The sequence below is a fragment of the Pteronotus mesoamericanus genome, unplaced genomic scaffold (assembly GCF_021234165.1).
Source record: "Pteronotus mesoamericanus isolate MK-2021 breed Mesoamerican mustached bat unplaced genomic scaffold, CSHL_Meso_final scaffold_1186, whole genome shotgun sequence".
Taxonomy (NCBI): Eukaryota; Metazoa; Chordata; class Mammalia; order Chiroptera; family Mormoopidae; genus Pteronotus; species Pteronotus mesoamericanus.
The window spans coordinates 10,463,606-10,481,094 of NW_026555302.1; the positions used below are offsets into that span (position 1 = coordinate 10,463,606).

General features: G+C 44.5%; 1 protein-coding gene across 5 annotated transcripts in view; it reads right to left on the bottom strand.

The window, feature by feature from the left end:
• Positions 1-17,489, bottom strand: part of RABGAP1L (RAB GTPase activating protein 1 like) — a 439,381-nt gene that overhangs the window by 174,773 nt on the left and 247,119 nt on the right. For all 5 annotated transcript variants that reach the window (XM_054587734.1, XM_054587732.1, XM_054587733.1 and 2 more), the window contains 2 exons: positions 15,795-15,908; positions 891-965 (listed from right to left, as the gene is read on the bottom strand). In XM_054587734.1, coding sequence (XP_054443709.1) covers positions 891-965; positions 15,795-15,908 — 189 coding nt within the window. The remainder of the gene's footprint in view (positions 1-890; positions 966-15,794; positions 15,909-17,489) is intronic.

Genomic DNA, 17,489 nt, shown 5'->3' on the forward strand with positions numbered 1-17,489 from the left:
CTGACCGTTTTTACCTCATACTTCTCCCTGCGCACAATTTCTATACCAACTGCACAGGAACTGTCGTTTCACATCGTTCCCTTTATATGCTGTGCCCTTCTATGTTTCCATAGAACATTTGTTCACCTGTTCCTTTTGTCTAACAATCTCTACTCCCTCCCCTTCCCGTCTCGCCTCCTCCACCCTCAATTATTGTGTCTTGGCAAAGCTTCCACCCCCTTCCAGAAAGCCTTTCCTGGAAGTTCGGGGTTGGGTAATTCTTCTATTATTCTCTTACTTTGTGTATCTGCTTTCACTCAATGCACGGTAAGTTCTCTGTAAGTTCTTTAATAAACTTAAGAAAAATCAGTAAAGACATAAGAATAAAAATAGCAAGTATGTGCCTCCATTCTCCATGCCCCATTCTGGACTCTGAGGCCCTTGAGAACAGAAGCCATAAGTTATTTGTATCTGCCATCCCGCCTTCTAGCCCAGCACGGACGTGGATGCTCAAGGAATGCTCTGCTACGTGCAAAGGGCCAAGGACAAAGAGGGTACACAAAAATAAACCACAGAAGAGACAAAACTCCTTGTCACGTCCCTTCTCAGTGGCCCTGGTCCTGCTCTCATCTGGGCAGTTACACTGACTTCTTCAGTTTTGGAGGGTTCTGGTTAAAAATAACTCCAAATCATCAATGTATTCCCTTCTAGCCTTCTCAATTAATTCTACTGTGGAACTATCCTGTTCTTGACTTCAGATCTCTGACTTTATCACCAAAGGTCCATTTTAGAAGATAGGCCATGTGCACTGTCCATCAGGTAAATGAAAAATAAGGAAGGAGGACAGAACCAAGCGGAAAACAACGTCAGCGTGGCGGCACTCTGCCACTTGTCACGTGGACACTACTTACATGTAGCAGCAGCACAGCAGCAAGGAAAGACTGCCCCTGGCAGTAGCCGATGTCCTCGTCGTAGACCGAGTAGGCCTGGAGGGGGAGGAGAGAGAGGAATCATGTCAACGTTCACAGGCTTTCCACTGAGGCACCAGCTCCCTCCCACCGGGTTGCCCACATGATGTCACAGGCCCTTCCACCTGAATGTGGGGTCACGAGCACAGGGGCACGTCCGAAGTGGCCGCACCTTCCCTACAGCTTTGTAGGTGCCCTGTTATCTCCAGGCTCCTCTTCAGGATTCACGATGAAGAGACGCTCAGAGCACCCAGGTTAATTTTAAACAGCCACTGAGGTCTGCTGTCAGGTGAATGAAATCATGGGAGGCAGGGGCTACGGACAGGGGAGGGTGGGGAGGTCTGAGCTCATGTGGGGTCTGATGCTCCCTATGGGGAAGTCTTGATGCTGTTGAACATGCGGCGCAGATTCCCTAACCTACCAGACAAGAGAATCACCCCCCACAGCCTCCAGACGTCCTCAAACACCTCCTGGACTGCTCTCCCGCTGTCCAGCATGTGAAAGGGGAACGCGGCCCTCCCATCGATACCACAGAGGCAAAGCAGGGACAGTGGGCCTCGCCGGCACGTTCCACGGAATGGCTGAGAGAGCCACATGCCACACGTGCGCCTACCCACCAGCGTGGGTGTTCTGGATTCACCACCTTTAACGTCATTCTAACCAGGCCACAGGCACTCAGCCGAAGAGGCCCATTCACAGAAAATCTAGCACTTCTGGGGACAGCTCTGATACCAGGTAACTCAGGGTTCACCTTAAGTCTTCAGAGGAAAGGAAATAAGGTTGTATGCTTAAGATACAGTAACCAGTACTTCAAAGTGCTGACAGTATAGTTTTTTAAGAAGACACCCATCATAAGTTTGTAAGAAGCTGACTCAATGATAGTAGGTGTGGTGTGCTGATCAAAGAGTAAAGATCAGGAATTAGTAAGCTTTTTCTGTAAAAGTCCAAAGAGTAAATATTTTTGGCTTTGTGACACTGATATATCTGAGACATATTGTTTTTTTTTAAACAACCCCTTAAAATATCAAAACCACCTGCAGTTCAAGGGTGGTACAAAAGAAGGAAGCATGGGCTGTAGTTTACAGACCCATTCGGGTGTCCCCACAATTATTCAGAACAGAAACACATCCCCGCTGTGCTGGATGAACCCTGGACATGCACCCCGTCCACGTGCTGGGCTTCGTCTTAGTCAGGGGACTTCCATTTAACGTGCAAGTACGAAAACCGCCTGTGTGGGGAGCGGTTAGCAAAGACGCTCAGGCGGGGCTGCGGGGGGGAGGTGCCATCCCCCCTGCGCCAAAGAAGTCAGAGTACAGTGTCTGTATCTCTTTTGTTACCTAAAAAATATATTGGAATGCAGAGTTTGTGGCCAATGAAATGCACACATTTTAATTGCACAATTCTTTAGTTGGGTCATTTATGTAACTCATCATTATAGAAGATGTCCATCATTCCAGAACATCTCCCAACGCCTCTTTGCAGTCAAGCCGAAGCAAGCTCTGGTCTCATTTTATCACAATATGTTATTAGACGTGTAATTAGATTTTCAAAGAATTTCATATACATGGAATCACGTTGCAAGGGTGTGCGCTCTGTTGGGCCTGGCTCCTTTTACTCGGCCTAATGGCTCCGAAGCTCTGCCACGCCGCGGCCTGGGCCAGCAGTCCTTCCGTTTAATTGCTGAGTGGTATTCCACTATCTGAGCAAGCCACAGCTTGCTTATCCACGCTCCCGCTGAGGGTTTTTTCCTTAGTTTTTGGCTAGTAAGAATAAAGGTGCTATGTATACACATGTATACAGAAGGCTTTGTGTGGACACAGGTTTTTGTTTTTCTTAGGTAAATAACGAGGAGCAGAGGTTCAAAGTTCCAACCGTAAGTGAATGCTTAGTTCGATGAGAAACGCCAGGCGGCTTTTTCAAAGTGGCTGCACCATCCCTGCGCCCACAGCCGCCACGGAGGAGCACTCGGTGCTTCGCATCCTGTCATGCTTGGTATTGCCAGTCTCCTTCCTCTTAGTAATGCCTGTGGTTTTGATTTGCATTTTCCTAACAGTTAATGACACAGCGCATTCTATCCTGTGCTTTTAGGCACTGATGTATATTCCTCTGTCACTGTCTCTTCAAGTTCTTGCTCATTTGTTCAGTTATGTTGTCTTCCTTATTATTACTGACTCATAGGATCTCTTCATACATTCCGTTTACAAGTCTACTGTCAGACTCCGATGCCAGTAATGTCTCCCAGCGTATGCCCTGCCCTTTCCTTTACTTAATGGTGTCTGTTGAAATATCTCCTTCCCTTTTAACCTTTTTCTGCTAATGATGATATTACCACACTCTCTTCCACTGAGAGAAAATTAGACCATGGGATCATTACCTAATGAATCTGAAAGGAGCTTTTCTTCATTATCATCAGTTGCCAGAGCTCTGCTGAATTTTTAGAATTGGAAGAGGGATTAGCATTCTTTTACTGTGAAAATGTTCTTTGACTTATACGGAGAGATTCCCGATTGCTTCGCTTGTGCTTCTCCCCAGAGCTGGTGGGTGCATGGAGCGGGCACGTGGGGCGGGGGCTGGCAGGGGCCGGTGGGCAGAGGGGCAGGGCCAGCGCCGCGGCTGCGGGAAGAGGGGACGGGTTCCGACGCCGTCCCCACTGCAGCCCTCTGGTGGCGCTGTCACTGCCGCTTCCACAACAGGGGATTCGGGGAGGTGCTGGTCGCAGACCAGGGCACCTGAGCAGTAGAGAGTCAGCACCTCCCCTACCCCCGAGACTCCATCTCCGAAAGCCCATCCTTCTTCCCAGCCCTGACATTACTCTGACAAATGCTGGAGTCATCGTTACATAAGTCTATTTAACATCTATTGAGAGTTATTCATATGCTTGTTTGTGTTACAAGAGAAGCCCAATGAAATGCCAAGGCCCAGTGCATGCGGCACAGAGAGGGCCTGGGCGCGGGGACCCCACAGAGGAGCCTCTCCCTGGGGAGCCGGGGATGGCAGTGCGAGGCAGTAGTGCACTCGTCTTTCCTCCTGCCTGGTGTATCACTTGGGGGTAGGTGAGTAGGAAGGATGACTTTTTCAGAGGTCACTTACTAAATTGATTTTATGATTCACAGTTTGAAACACAGTGTTCTAGGAGCTCTTCTGCTTGGAGTTCTAAGCACTGCTTGGCTGTAGTCTAAGCCTTCTCCCCCTGAACTGAACCGATCCTTCCCTCTCCTCAAAACTTGCCCCTCTTTACCTCAAACCTCTCCCCACTCCTGCCTTCAACTGCTTTGCTGGCCGGATGCCTGCTCCGTCTGACTCTTAAAAACCACCCGGGCAGGTGCCGCTTCTGCAGTGGAGATGTGGCTCCTAGTGGACCCCCCTTCCCTCTGGAAACACACTTAAACTGTATCTGGACAAACATACAGAACAAATCTGTGAAGGCGTTGAGGAGCTAAACGAAAGCGGCAGGAGCTGGAAGGGAGAAGAAACTTGAAAGAAGGCGGTGACGCTGGGTGAGAGTCTCAGTCTCCATGGCTTTTGCCAGAGTCAGGCACCAGCGGCGGGCGCCACACTGGGCGGCTAGAGCTTGCACAAGAAACTACAGTCTCACAGGCTCGAAGAAACAGGGGACACGCTGGGGTGACCCTAACAGCGAAAAAGCAAAAGTGGAAATTCTGGAAAAAAGAGAGTAACATTAGAGAAGCCCTTACTATTCTTACTGTAAAGTTACAGAATTCAAGACAGCGTAAAACTGACATTAGAACAGACAAATAATCAACAGGACAGAATAAAGTGAGAATGCATGAGTCCATTTGAAAATGATAAATAAATGGTAAGTCTGATGAGAAACAGGGTATTTACATAATTACAAATGATGCCACACAAAATATTAATTACAAAGAGACAAAGAGTAACTTCATAGTGCAGAAGGCTGGTAAGCAGCATCTTATTTATTCGATCAAAGTGATCATCACCAATAATGATGGCGCGGGGAAAGCGCAGCCGCGGGCTCCCTGCAAGAAATAAACAAGAGCAGGTCCTCCCTTCTTCTGCTACTCCTGCCACAGGCGTGCGATCTGAACACAACCGCGAGGAGACGTCGGACATGCCCAGACAGGGGCCGGTCTAAAAGATGTCTGGCCTGTCATCTCCCGAGGCGCCGAGGCCGAGGAGGCGAAGGCGGAGAGCGGCGCTGCTCCCTACAGCAGGGACCCAGGAGAGCCCCTGTGATGCTGAGCTCCTCCTCCTCCTGCTGAGGGCACTATCCGGACAGCGGGCCGAAGGCTCAGGCAGAAGCGACGCATCAGTGCCGCGCTCCTGACCTCAGCGCTGCATTACAGCTGCATAGGAGGGTAGCGCCACTTCTTAGAAAACACCTGCGAATGTTTGGCGGCCCCCATGATGGCGAATCGTGTGCAGAGAGTAGAAGAAAACAAAATTCTATACTTGCAACCTCCTGTAAGTTTGAGATTGTTTAAAAATATAGAGAAATATAAAAATGTACATATGAAAAATCTGACAGAACCATGTGTCACTTGGAGCTAAGAATAGAAAATTGGGGCTCAAAAAAGGTTATTAAGTTTGTCCTATTTGTTAGTTAAGCTTGTCCTATGTGTTGGTTAAAAGCAGAGTATCAACGTAAGCTGCAAAAATAGATTCACTGACATGAAATCATCTAAATGCTGGTGATGAAAACATAGAGGGCTAGATGTACTCACAGATACTCACAAAGCAATTTTCTTATCTAACACAGCTGGCAAACTTCCTAGATGTAACTTTCCTTTTATATAACACTTCAAAAAAAAAAAAAAGCCCTTGGCAACAATTTAAAATGGAACTAATATACTCAGTTTTCTTAAGAAAATGTAAAATAACTAGACCACCATAACCTTAAAAAAATTTAATGTCTCTATTACAAGTAAACTACTGTGTGATTATGGCAAATTAGAGGGTTTCTTTTACATTCTTGGACTTCAGGTTTCAAAAAAAAAAAACGTAAAGGCCATTCTAAAGGAACTCTAAGATAAAGCAACAGCCTGCTCTTAAGAAGATTAACCTGAAAAATCTCTATGAATAAAATCACTTCACAGGAGAAGAAAACAGCAGGCACAGCGAGCTCACGCAGAGCTTCCATACAGGAAACGCCCACCTGGAACCCCGTGCGATGACTGGGGACACGCGCCCCCCCACCCCCCCGGCCCTCCACCAGCGGGAACGCGCCCGACCGGACCCTGCTGCGGCGCCCGGAGACCCACCCCACGTTCGCACCAGGGCCACGCTGCCCGGGGGCTGCTGCCCCCAGAGACCAAGCTCAGCAAGGACACACAGGCCGGCCCTCTCCGGCAGCCGTGGGCCCTCACAGGCAGCGGAGGCTGAGGACCCCCCAGTGGCCTCGGGGTCAGGCTCGTGCTGGGGTCCATGCTCTCCCAGGTTCCTCCCCATTTGCTCTCAAAGGCATTTCCCCTAATGCATTTCTTACATCTTAAATCCTGTCTGGGTGACAAGCTTCTTAGAGAACCTGGACTAACACTGTCAGTTTCATTGAGTCAAGTCCCACAATTAAGGTATCGACACTGTGTAACTAGCTGTTAATGATATTGACACTGTGTAACCAGCACTGTGCTCCCCTCTGGGAGACAAAGGAAGAAGTCTGAGAAAAGTCTCTCCCCTCCAAGACAGAACATACAGCAAGACAGACAGAAATGAAACTGATCAGGGAACGTTCCAAACCAGAGTCCACCATAAGAGTCTACATTTTAGAAAGTATTTTTAATCCGTAAGGCGCTGTGGGAGGAAGTGGGCAGGACAAGCTTCACAAGGGAAGTGGGCCACTCAGATCTGGACAGATGGGAAGGAGGAGGACAGCGACTCAGATTCACACCCTTCCCGGGTCTTGGAGAGATGCCGGGAGAGGTCTGGTTAAGGAAGAGGCTTCAAAGTTATAAAGACACTGCCAATTGCATCGTAATTAGCCAACAGGAAACAAGTCCCCAGCAGCCCATAACTGACGCACTGAGAAACCCTGAGAGTGTAAAGCTGAAGATGCGGAAGCCCTGGAAGCTGGTGGGGAGGGAGGCCTCCACGTGGCGGAAAACCGCCCATGCCAGGGGCAGCACGGGCAGGACTGCAGGTGAAGGGGCCTTGCGCTATAGCTTTGCAGGCTGGTTTCGTTCTTCCTTTTTCTCTCTCTTAAAAGGCCATCTAACTTCTCTTCCTCAGCGTGATGTTGTTTTCTAAGAAGAGTGGCATCATCGAAGCTCTCGGGCAGACCCTGACCCCGCCGCTGGGCCTTTAAGCAGGGCCGCCGTCCGCCGTTTCTCTCTGCGTCCCGTCCCGTCCCGGCGCGACGGCCTCCGTCAGCCTTCCCTTAGACGGCAGACGCCACAGGAAATACAAAGCTATTTCCGGGCAAGCTTACAGAGCCAAGCGCATAAAGAAAATTTTAAATTCTCCTCAGACACTCTCAAAAGCATTACAGATCAGTGGGTCTCTTTCCAGGACTCTGGCTTCACAAATTTGACCTTTTCACTGTTACAGTTTCAGAAGAAAAATCCGTATTTAAAATAACATTGTATCTTTTTAGTTGAGCTCTGACTCAGAAAGCCTATCCTATTAATATGTGTATTACAGGAAATCACAAAATTAAAACCCAAAACTACTCCCTTATGGATGGCTTTAATGATATTAACAAATATAAAATGTTTTTGAGATACTGAATGCCACAGCTAAGCATGAGGTACACACGCGTGCGCGCACACACACACACACGCTGTGACGCTTCTTTATATGGGCATGTATATGTGTGAACATGCATTTGCTGTTTTGATGGCTATAAACATTGTCCTTGGCAATGAAATAGAGTTGCACAATTCTTCTAAAATGGAAAATGTGAAATGAGTGATTTAAAGGGGGATTAAAACTAAGTAAAACTCTCACTGTCAGAGATTAAGATATATTAGTATGCTGATCTGGTATTCTTTATCCCATAATAAACAAAAGGATCAGTAAAAATTTCCCCGCTTGTTGGGAACCACCCGCCTGGTTCCGGGGACTGCAGCCTCACTGACAGGTGAGAGGGCCCCAAGGCTGGAGCTGAGCAAGGAGGCCTTGGGAGAACAGGCCACTGAGGAGACAGCCCCTGCCTCCCTCACATCACCCTGCGTGGCCCCAGAGGATGGCTCATTAGCCAATGATGGGTAAGACCCCTTGACGGCAGGGACAACCCAAGACAGACACAGTCATACAGGGGCCAACAGGGAAGGACTTGGGGGACAAGGAGAAGGGGCAAAAGACCCTTGCCCCTCGGCTTTGTTGTGGCCGGAGTCCTCCTCCTCTCTGAGAGAAGTCTCCTCATCTCTGCTCCCCCGCCCGACTCAGGCTTGAACCAACGCTGGAGGCAGGTACGGCCCTGGTCTGGACCAGGCAGTTCCTGGGGGCAGCTGGGCCTGGAAATGGAATGCATTTAACTATGAAACCTGCTTTGCTAATGATGCCCTCGAGTTAACAAGTACATCTCGTTACAACGGTGTTTGGGGTCTGAGCATAGATGAGTTTATTTTCCCCGGTTTTAGGGCTACATGGGCATCATTCTGTCTACCAGATCCTGACTCAGAAAGACTCCTGTAATCCCTTTACTGTTACCCTTAACCTTATCGCCTTCCTTTAATCATTACTGTTTAACATTGATTGATGAGCTTTACATGCATGCTACATATCCCTATATGAGCTAACCTCAATATAGCCCCCTCAATATAGCCCAAGGAGGAAGGTGCTCGGGGCTCTTCACCTCTGAGAGATTAGCCAGCCTTTCCTCCCCAAGCAGATCTCCTGTTGAGCATTTTCATTTCATCCCAGACGCTGCGGGACAATATGGGACGGAGCTTCCCCTTCACTCGCTCCCCTGGAAAATCTGAAATTATTAACCAACTACTTGCCTACCAACACGTTTGAGGGGAACATTGTGCAAATTTACTCCTATTTCTTCATGGGAGCCAAACAAAGTCTTATAGAAATGGAAATTTTGGGAAAAGTGGCCCGCAAAAATGCTAAGAATAAGTAAGCAGAGATTTCAGTTCTCACAGTGTCAGGGACAGACACTGAAGGGTGGGACCCACACAGGGGAAAGGTCTCTAGTAAATGCCTCAGGCTCCCAGTTGAGACCCTGGAAGGGCCTCACCCTCTAAGCCAGAAAAGATCAAACCTGGGTCAAAGGGACCCCCACACTCCACCTTCTCCCCAGGGAGACTCTGAATCTACTCCAAGGTAAACATCACGCAAAGCCCTTTAATTCAGACACAAGGTCCAGAATTCTCTTAAACACAATTGTGCATGAAGAGAATGTGTACATAAGTAACAATTAAAACATAAGAGATAAGAATATATGGATGGATGATCAGATACTACACTTTAAGCAATAAAAATAAGAGCAGATATCAATGAAATATAAAGCAAACATAATAAAGAAAATAAAGCCAACAGTTGCTTCTTTGAAAAACTAATAAATTTGATATACTATTGACTCACAGAAATATCAATCAAAATCCTCAAAAGGTGTTTTTCTCACTTGAAAACTTCCAAGCTGATTCTAAAATATGGAACTACAAAGGGCCAAGATAGTAAAAACAATTTTGAAGCAGAACAAAGTTGCAGGCCTGAGAATACATTATAATAAGACTTATAAAGCTACCATAATTATAACAGTGAGTTATTGGTACAAAGATAGATAAGCAGGTCAATGGAATAGAATGGTCCAGCAATGAAAACAGGATTTCAGAGAGATAAAGCCACTCCCATGTTTACTGCGCTATTATTAACAATAGCCAAGATATGGAAACAACCTAAGGGCCCATCCATGCATAAATGGGTAAAAAAAAAATTGGTGTATGTACACAATTACTCAGTCAAAAAAGAGGATACTGTGTGACTTGAGAAAACATGGATGGAGTTTGAGTATATTATGCTAAGGTAAGTTAGATGGAGAATGACAAATACTGTATGATTATTACTTATATTTGAAATCTTAAAAAAAAAGTCAAACTTTTAAAAAAGAAAAACTAAAGGTAAAATGGTGTTCACCAGGGCATGGGGGTAGAAGGATTAGGACTGATATTCAAGAAGGGTACAAATATGCAATGAGTAAAAATAAGCCACAGACCGCTGACGCACAGTGAAAGAGATAAAGACAACAGCATTGTATTATGATCATGAAACTCGCTCGTAAGGGACAAAAACTTAACTACCCCAACATCCACAAAGATAATTATGGAGTGTGATAGTGGTGCTAAGTGTTGCTATGACAGCAACTGTGTTACGATATACAAATACCAAATTAGTACATTGTACACCTTAAATATACAGTGTTATATGTCAAATATATTGAGTAAAAAAGGAAGTAAAAATTCCAGAATAAAAAACAAGAATGGCCCAAATACAAACCCATGTATACATGGATCTAGCGCACGACAAGGATGCTGCAGCAAGACAGAAGGGGAAAGAATGGCTGTTTTAAAACAACACTGGGTCAGTTAGAGGTACACACAAGGGAAAAAAGGAACCTTGACTTCTACCTCATCACCAAACCAACTGCAGGTGGATCACAATCCCCGGCATAAAAAGCAAAAGAATAAAATGTTCATATTACATCACATTATATATTCATAACTTTGGGTTAGGCAAACACTTCTTAAACAGGACACAAAAACGCTCACCATAAAAGAGGGTTAACAACATGGGCCTCCCTTTTTTAATGGCTTCTGTTCATCAAAAGAGACCATCAACAGAATGACAAAGCAAGCCATAGAGAAGATATTTGCAATACTTATATCTAAAACAGGACTCATACCCAGGACATTGAACAAATCTCCTAAAAACAATAGTAAGAGAAAGCTCAATTGTAAAAATGAGCAAAAGACAAACAGGCTCATCCGGGTAGAAGACACCCTAATGGGCAAAAAGCGCACGACAAGGTGCTTCCCCTCAGCGACTGCAGGGGACTGCGCCCGAACCACAGGGAGATGCTGCTACACGCCCGAAAGTGGTGAAAACTTAAAAGTTTACTGTGTGTTGGTGAAAACTGCGCAGCTGGGATCCCGTACACTGCTGGTTGGAACGTAACTGCTAAGGCTGAAACCAAAGGCGAATGCGGTTGTATGCTCTGACCCAGAAGTTCCATTCCTAGCACGTAGCTAATGGACATGCACCCTTAGGTGCACCTAAACGTTATTGATACAAGAGTGAGCGTACCAGCATTATTTATAACTAAAAACAACCTGAGTGCCTAGCAAGAACAGAATGTATACTATGTTGTAACACAGTCATACCATGGAATACTATGTAGTGGTGAAAATAATATACTACTGCTGTGTATGACAATGCAGATAGGACAATGGTGGGAACAAAAGGGATCAAGCACTGCATATTGTGTGAGTCAATTATTTCAATTCAAAAAGAGGCAGTACTATTGCATGGCACCAGAATGGTGACCTTTGGAGGAGGTAATTACGGGCAGGAGATATAAGGGAGGCTTCTGGAACGCTAGTAAAATTCTTTATCTTATAGGAATTACACAGGAGCTTTCACTTGGCAAAATTCACTGTTATACCCTCAACATTTGTGCACTTTGCTATATTTATATTGAATGTTATATTTATTAAAGTTTTTTTAATGGTAGAAGTGGGATCTAAGGTGATTTTAACAAAACTACTCTTTATAAAGATGAGGGTCTCATATGGATAGACCTTGAGGGCATTATGCTAAATGAAGTAAAGAAATCTAAAACCAAAACAAAAACCACCTACAACATCACACTGATAGAAACACAGATACCTGTGGTCACCAGAGGCAGGGGGCGGGGGGCAAACCGGAGGAAGGCAGGCCACACTTTCGGACTTCCCGTCCTAAGAAGAGTAAGTACTGGGGAGGTCGTACCCCACAGGGCGGCAGTAACGCTGCTGTGTGCTATGCAGGGAAGTTGTTATGAGAGGCCGTCCTAAGGATTCACATCGGAAGGAGTTCACTGAGTAACTACATGCACTCCATTTCACGAGTGCCTGAAACACACGCCCAGACACAACAACGGAAAGCCAGGAAAAGCCTTCAGCGTCACGTCGCGCTCCCTGAGAGTTCCAGTAATGAGAGACGGAGCTAAAACTGGACATAGGAATACATCTGCTGTATTTTAGGAATTTTTTCAAAAACAACACTTAGAATCATAGCAAACTGAAATTGGAATAATCTTATCAGATCCTCATACTCTTAATGAGCAGGAAATCCAAGCAGTGATTTTCCCCAAATCTTAGATCTTCTCAGGGGAAGAATGAAAACCAGAAATAAATCTCCCAACACTCAGTCCTTTAAACTACGCTAACCTGTCTCCAATAGAAAACAGATTTCACATCATATGTAAATTAGAAAAGTGCTGAAGACACCTGGAGTAGGGTAGCGTATTTTTTCTTCCTTTCAAGGACACGTTATGAAAGACAGGAGGGAGGGAAGGAGAGAGAGAGGGGGCCCAAACCTTCACATTTTCAGAATCCTGTGAATCTATTATAATTTCAGTTCAACGTCTATGCATACATTTATGGCAACAGGAGAATCTCTGAGCAGTTTCCATTACCTCCAACCGTGAAAATGGTATTAAAAGGCAAAAGCTGAAGTTGACAGGGCCAACGAAACAGGACAGCAAGGTCCTAGCAGTGTCCCCTCTACCCTGACCGTCTCGGTCCTCTCTCGTCTCGCCAGAGCCACAGAGAGCTTCAACTGCCAAGTTGGTCCCTTGTATCCCTGAACCAGAGCTGACTTCAACACTTGTTGTAATCGAAATTCTCTTAATTCCCATCTCAATGTAAGAGCAGAGCATCCTGTATTTCGAATATGGGCCCCCCTGGACGAGGAGTTGTCAGAAATAAGTGAGGCCAGTAGGTGGGAAAGTACTCTCTAAGTGTGAGATTATTATACGGCACATAAAGGTACTGTATTAATAAAAGGCCTGTAAGTGTGTTGCTCATGTGAATAAGATGCACTATTCTTAGTGATGGATCATTAAATGCTAATCCTTTACAATCGGGAGTAAGACAAGGATGTCTGCTTTCACTACTTCATTTTAACACTATCCTGGAGCTTCAGCTAGTGTGGTAAGACAAGAAAAAGAATAAGAAAAAATGGTAAAGCAGCAGCAAAACTGTCCCTATTTAAAGATTATATTACAAAGTAGCTGATTTAAGATCAAGGTATTATTAATGTTTATTCAGTTTTGTGCAAGGTACACAGAATGGAAACTCAGAGCTATATTGCTGAGTGTGTGAAGTATGATGTTGGATATTATTCTAGAAAATAAAATGACAGAACAGGTAGACCACACTCAGTGACCCTGAAGTCACCCCTAGGAGCTTTTGGGGATATGGGGCGCTCATAAAATGAAAGACCATGGTTCAAATTGAATATAAAAAGCAAAGGCTAGAGGATGTACAAACCTGAGAATAATATTCAATTCTGAAATAAATAGAGTCCTATGGTAGCTACATTACCAAATTGTTATGAGAATTCAATAAAATAAATATGTAAAGTTTAAAAAATAAAAAATAAGAAAATAAATTACTTGTAAATGTGATGTACAACTTGGGAGTTACCACCGCCACCTGAGGGTCTCTGTATGAGCACGTGACTACTAAATCATAGCAGATCAAAAGGGGGAGAAACTGTCCATTATAGACGAAGTGGTCCACATGGTGGGGCCCACGCAAACTCTGGTTTCTCCAACATTTTCTGATATATTCATCTCTACTCTCCTTCATTATCAAGACTTGTTGTAAACTTACATTTAGGTAATTCATAATTTAGTACCATATTACAAGCTCTAGCAATTCATATTTACCATCTTGAGTTTTAAAATGTTTTTAATATGATTCTTTTGTTTTCTGCAACTTTCACAAAATTTAGTACAATTTATTCAGCAATTAAGGTGTCTTAGAGGTACATTTTTATAATATTCATTACTCAGAGCTTTAAAACTTTGTGTTGTGAAATATACACTGATAATCTAAAATGGCTACATGAGCTGTGTGAATTACTAATGGCTATTTTTTAATGAATTCAAGGTTGGATTATTAACCTGCAATTTTATTTATTTTTTAACCTGCAATTTTAAATGCTAGAAGTAGCAAGTACTTAAATGTACCAACTATTTAACTTTTATATTTGTGTTTAGTAATATTTCAGATATTTACCTCTCTAAATATTACATAATGAGGCAAATACTAGTTTTACTATAATGGAGCAAAACTAAGCCCAGGCTGCAGGTGCACAGAACCATCTGTGCAGTTACATGAAAAAAGTATAGAGCGTTGGCCAGAGAAAAACTGATTGGCTGAAAATATATTCAATGCCGGGGGAAAATGCTGTTCCAGTCCCATAAACCATACTCTTCTCAATGAACTTAGAAACTACACAAATTTTGATCTCCTCCTTACACAAGCCAGAAGCTAATTAGCCTATAGAATTGTAAGACTGGTAGAGCATTTTCTAATAATTACTTTTTCCTGTTACAAGCATATAATGAATATATTATACTTTTTTTGCGGTGTTCAATGGTTTTGGCATTTTTTAAACCTAGATGATGTACTGCTTTCCAGAAATGGGTGCACCCTCAGATTTTCAGTTATTTATGCATTTCTAGCTCTGAATGATATGCCCACATACAAGTAAACTTCTGATGACTGGATATGTTTGTGATCCTCTGAATGATCCATCAAGAGAAAAGACAAGACAAGCCAGGCGTGGGCAGAGGGCTGCCCCACACACACGCAAGGAGGGCGGTAATGAAAGCTGAGCCCTTGGCAGAACAAACATCAATCCTGCCTGATGAGCGCATGTGGGTGAGTGCTTTTGTAAGTGCCCTTTAAAAAAAAACAGTAAATATCTAAGGACACTGATATGTGAGCATATTTCTGATTACCTAGTAGCTAATTTTGACTACTCAAATGGCTAAATTTGATAATTCAAGAACCAATGATCTCACTTACAAATTCGCCATGGTATTTGCTTTTTCTCCATATTATTAGAGGACTTTTGTACAGTTCCCTGTCTGTTAACAACCTCTTCTGCAATGGTAGACGAGGACAACGCTGAGTAACACACACACTTTGTATGGCAACGTAAGTACGAGGAAAAGGGTAAACTTTGTTTAATGACTTTGTAATTTTGGATCTCTGGCCTCAATTAGCATTGACAATAATGAGTTAACTTTATATAATGATTTAAAAAGTCTTTCTGCACTTCTGATACAACCTAGAGAAGTCATACTCTGATGAGTCCTCACTAACAGACAAAATCTTTTGCAGCCAAGCAGAGTATATTTACTGAATATCAGGAAAAAGCTTTCCTCCAGGCCTGCTACCATTGAGGGAGAAAAAAGATTTCAAACGGGACGCACGAACTGCACAAAGATGTACAGCGCGGCAAGGCAGAGTATGTCAGCAGCGGCAGAGAACTTGCCACTGTTCAGAAAGGTGCCACACTGCTTCTTTGTCTTGCCTATTGTCAAAAAACTGAGACAAGTGCCACGTCACCTTGTCAGAGGGCAGAGCCCTGGGGGTTCCTCTGAGTCTTTCCTGCACAGCCCGAGGCGGACCTCCCGCTCCCTTCTGCGGGCCGCGGAGCCAGACTGCAGCCATACTGTGCCTCCTCCACAGCCACAAAGTCACCTTCCGGACCCAAGACGGAGGCTCTGGGAGTTTAAGTGTGAAGCAGAGAACATGACACAGCGCAAGTAAGAAACGAGGACAGGAAGAAGTCTAAACACCTGTATGACGGGCTCCTAAAACACAGCCCTGTGCAGGAAGTTAGAAAGCCGCGGGGAGGGCCCACCTTGCAGATCTTATAGAGCGACTCCTGGCCGTCGCCTCCGGTGTCCTTGAAGTGGTCGTGCGCCGGGAAGGTGCGGTGAATGTCTCGGGTGATGACACTCTCCTGGGCGGAGTCCTGGAGGAAGAATGGAAAGTTCTTCTTAATTATGAAAACGAAGATCTGCCCATGGTAAAGAAAATTCAAACAGCACCTAAAAAGTATGCCCCCCATGCCTTCCACCCCAGACCCATCGCCCCATTCACCAGAGAGAAACACCCCCAGTCATTCCTGGGACCCCCATCCATCTTTCTGTCGACGTTTACGTGAGGGGAGGGGAAGGAGGGAAGTGGTACACGCACATCTCCATCCTTTGCTTTCTGAAGCACAAGCAGAAGCAAACTACCTGCCTCTTTCACATAACAGGATACCCTACAGAGTATTCCTTATCAATACTGGTACATGTGTTTCATTCTGAGAGCAGCTATTTAAATGAGGATATGGATATGGATATATCATAATTTATTTAATATCCTGCTAATAATGACTTTTTTTGCATTTTTCTATTTATATTACAAATAATATTTTTATCCATCCATGTTCCTGGTCCCTAGACGTGGAATTGCTAGGTCGAGGGTACGCGCACCTCCGTTTCTGACGAGGCGCTTTCCCTGCGGAGCTGTTCCAACCCGGGCAAACACTGGTTGAAGGCGCGCACCTCCCCACGCTCACCCACCGCCACCCGGTGCCCGACTCTGCAGTGCTGTACAATGTGATAACTGAACCCGCAGACCACAGTAATCTGAAAAGTAAAAACATTACGAACCTTTCCCCATGAGGGGTTAACTGCCCAGTGCACTCCAGAAAATAAAAAGCCTCAAAGCTACTAGGTTAGGATGACACATTTTTTTAAGATAAATCTAGAGGTAGGTTTTTGTTTTTGTTTTTTTCAGATTTTGGATCCAAAAGCTCCAAATTGAGCAAAATTCTAAGCCTTATAGAAATTATTAATGATTCACTTGATTTTATTTCTGTAAAGATGTGTTAGTGTTATTTGTTCAAATATCAAGAAAACAGGATGGGACTGCTTCCAGCAACCCTGATAATGGGAATATTTTGCACAATTTAAGGACACATCAATGACTACTATTGCAAATTAAAAGTACTGTTGAATGTCTTGCTTCTATCAAGATGTGAAAAAATTCCCTCTCTCAGTTACAATCCAGAAAGGAGCAAAATGTTTAATACATGAGTCACTTTAGTGAACGCGCGTTCCCTTCCGCGCCCTGGCTGAGAAGAGCATAGGAGCAGCGGCTGCCGGGCTCGGAGGGAAGCCAGCGCCTCCTCTTGCTGCCTTGTTTCCTTTCGGCTGCTATTTCACGCTGGGTGGTAATTAGATCTTGTGTCATGTAGAGAAAGGACACAAACCAAAAAGTTCCACATTTGCTAGCAAACACTGAACACAGTGCAAGTCAGTCCAGAGCAAATTCTGTTGGCTTACAGGGGTGGAATGCGACAGCTGGAAAAAAATGAATCTTAGAAAATAGCATAAGTGAGGTAAAAGCACACATCGAAAGTATGTATTTATCAAGGTAAGTGCAGTTTCTAATGATAAAGAATATTTTGGAGTGAGGTGGGGGTCTAGAACAAGGCGGACACAAAGGTAGTGTACGAAAAGATACCCTATAAACAACGTACATTCATCTGGCCGGGCCTGGA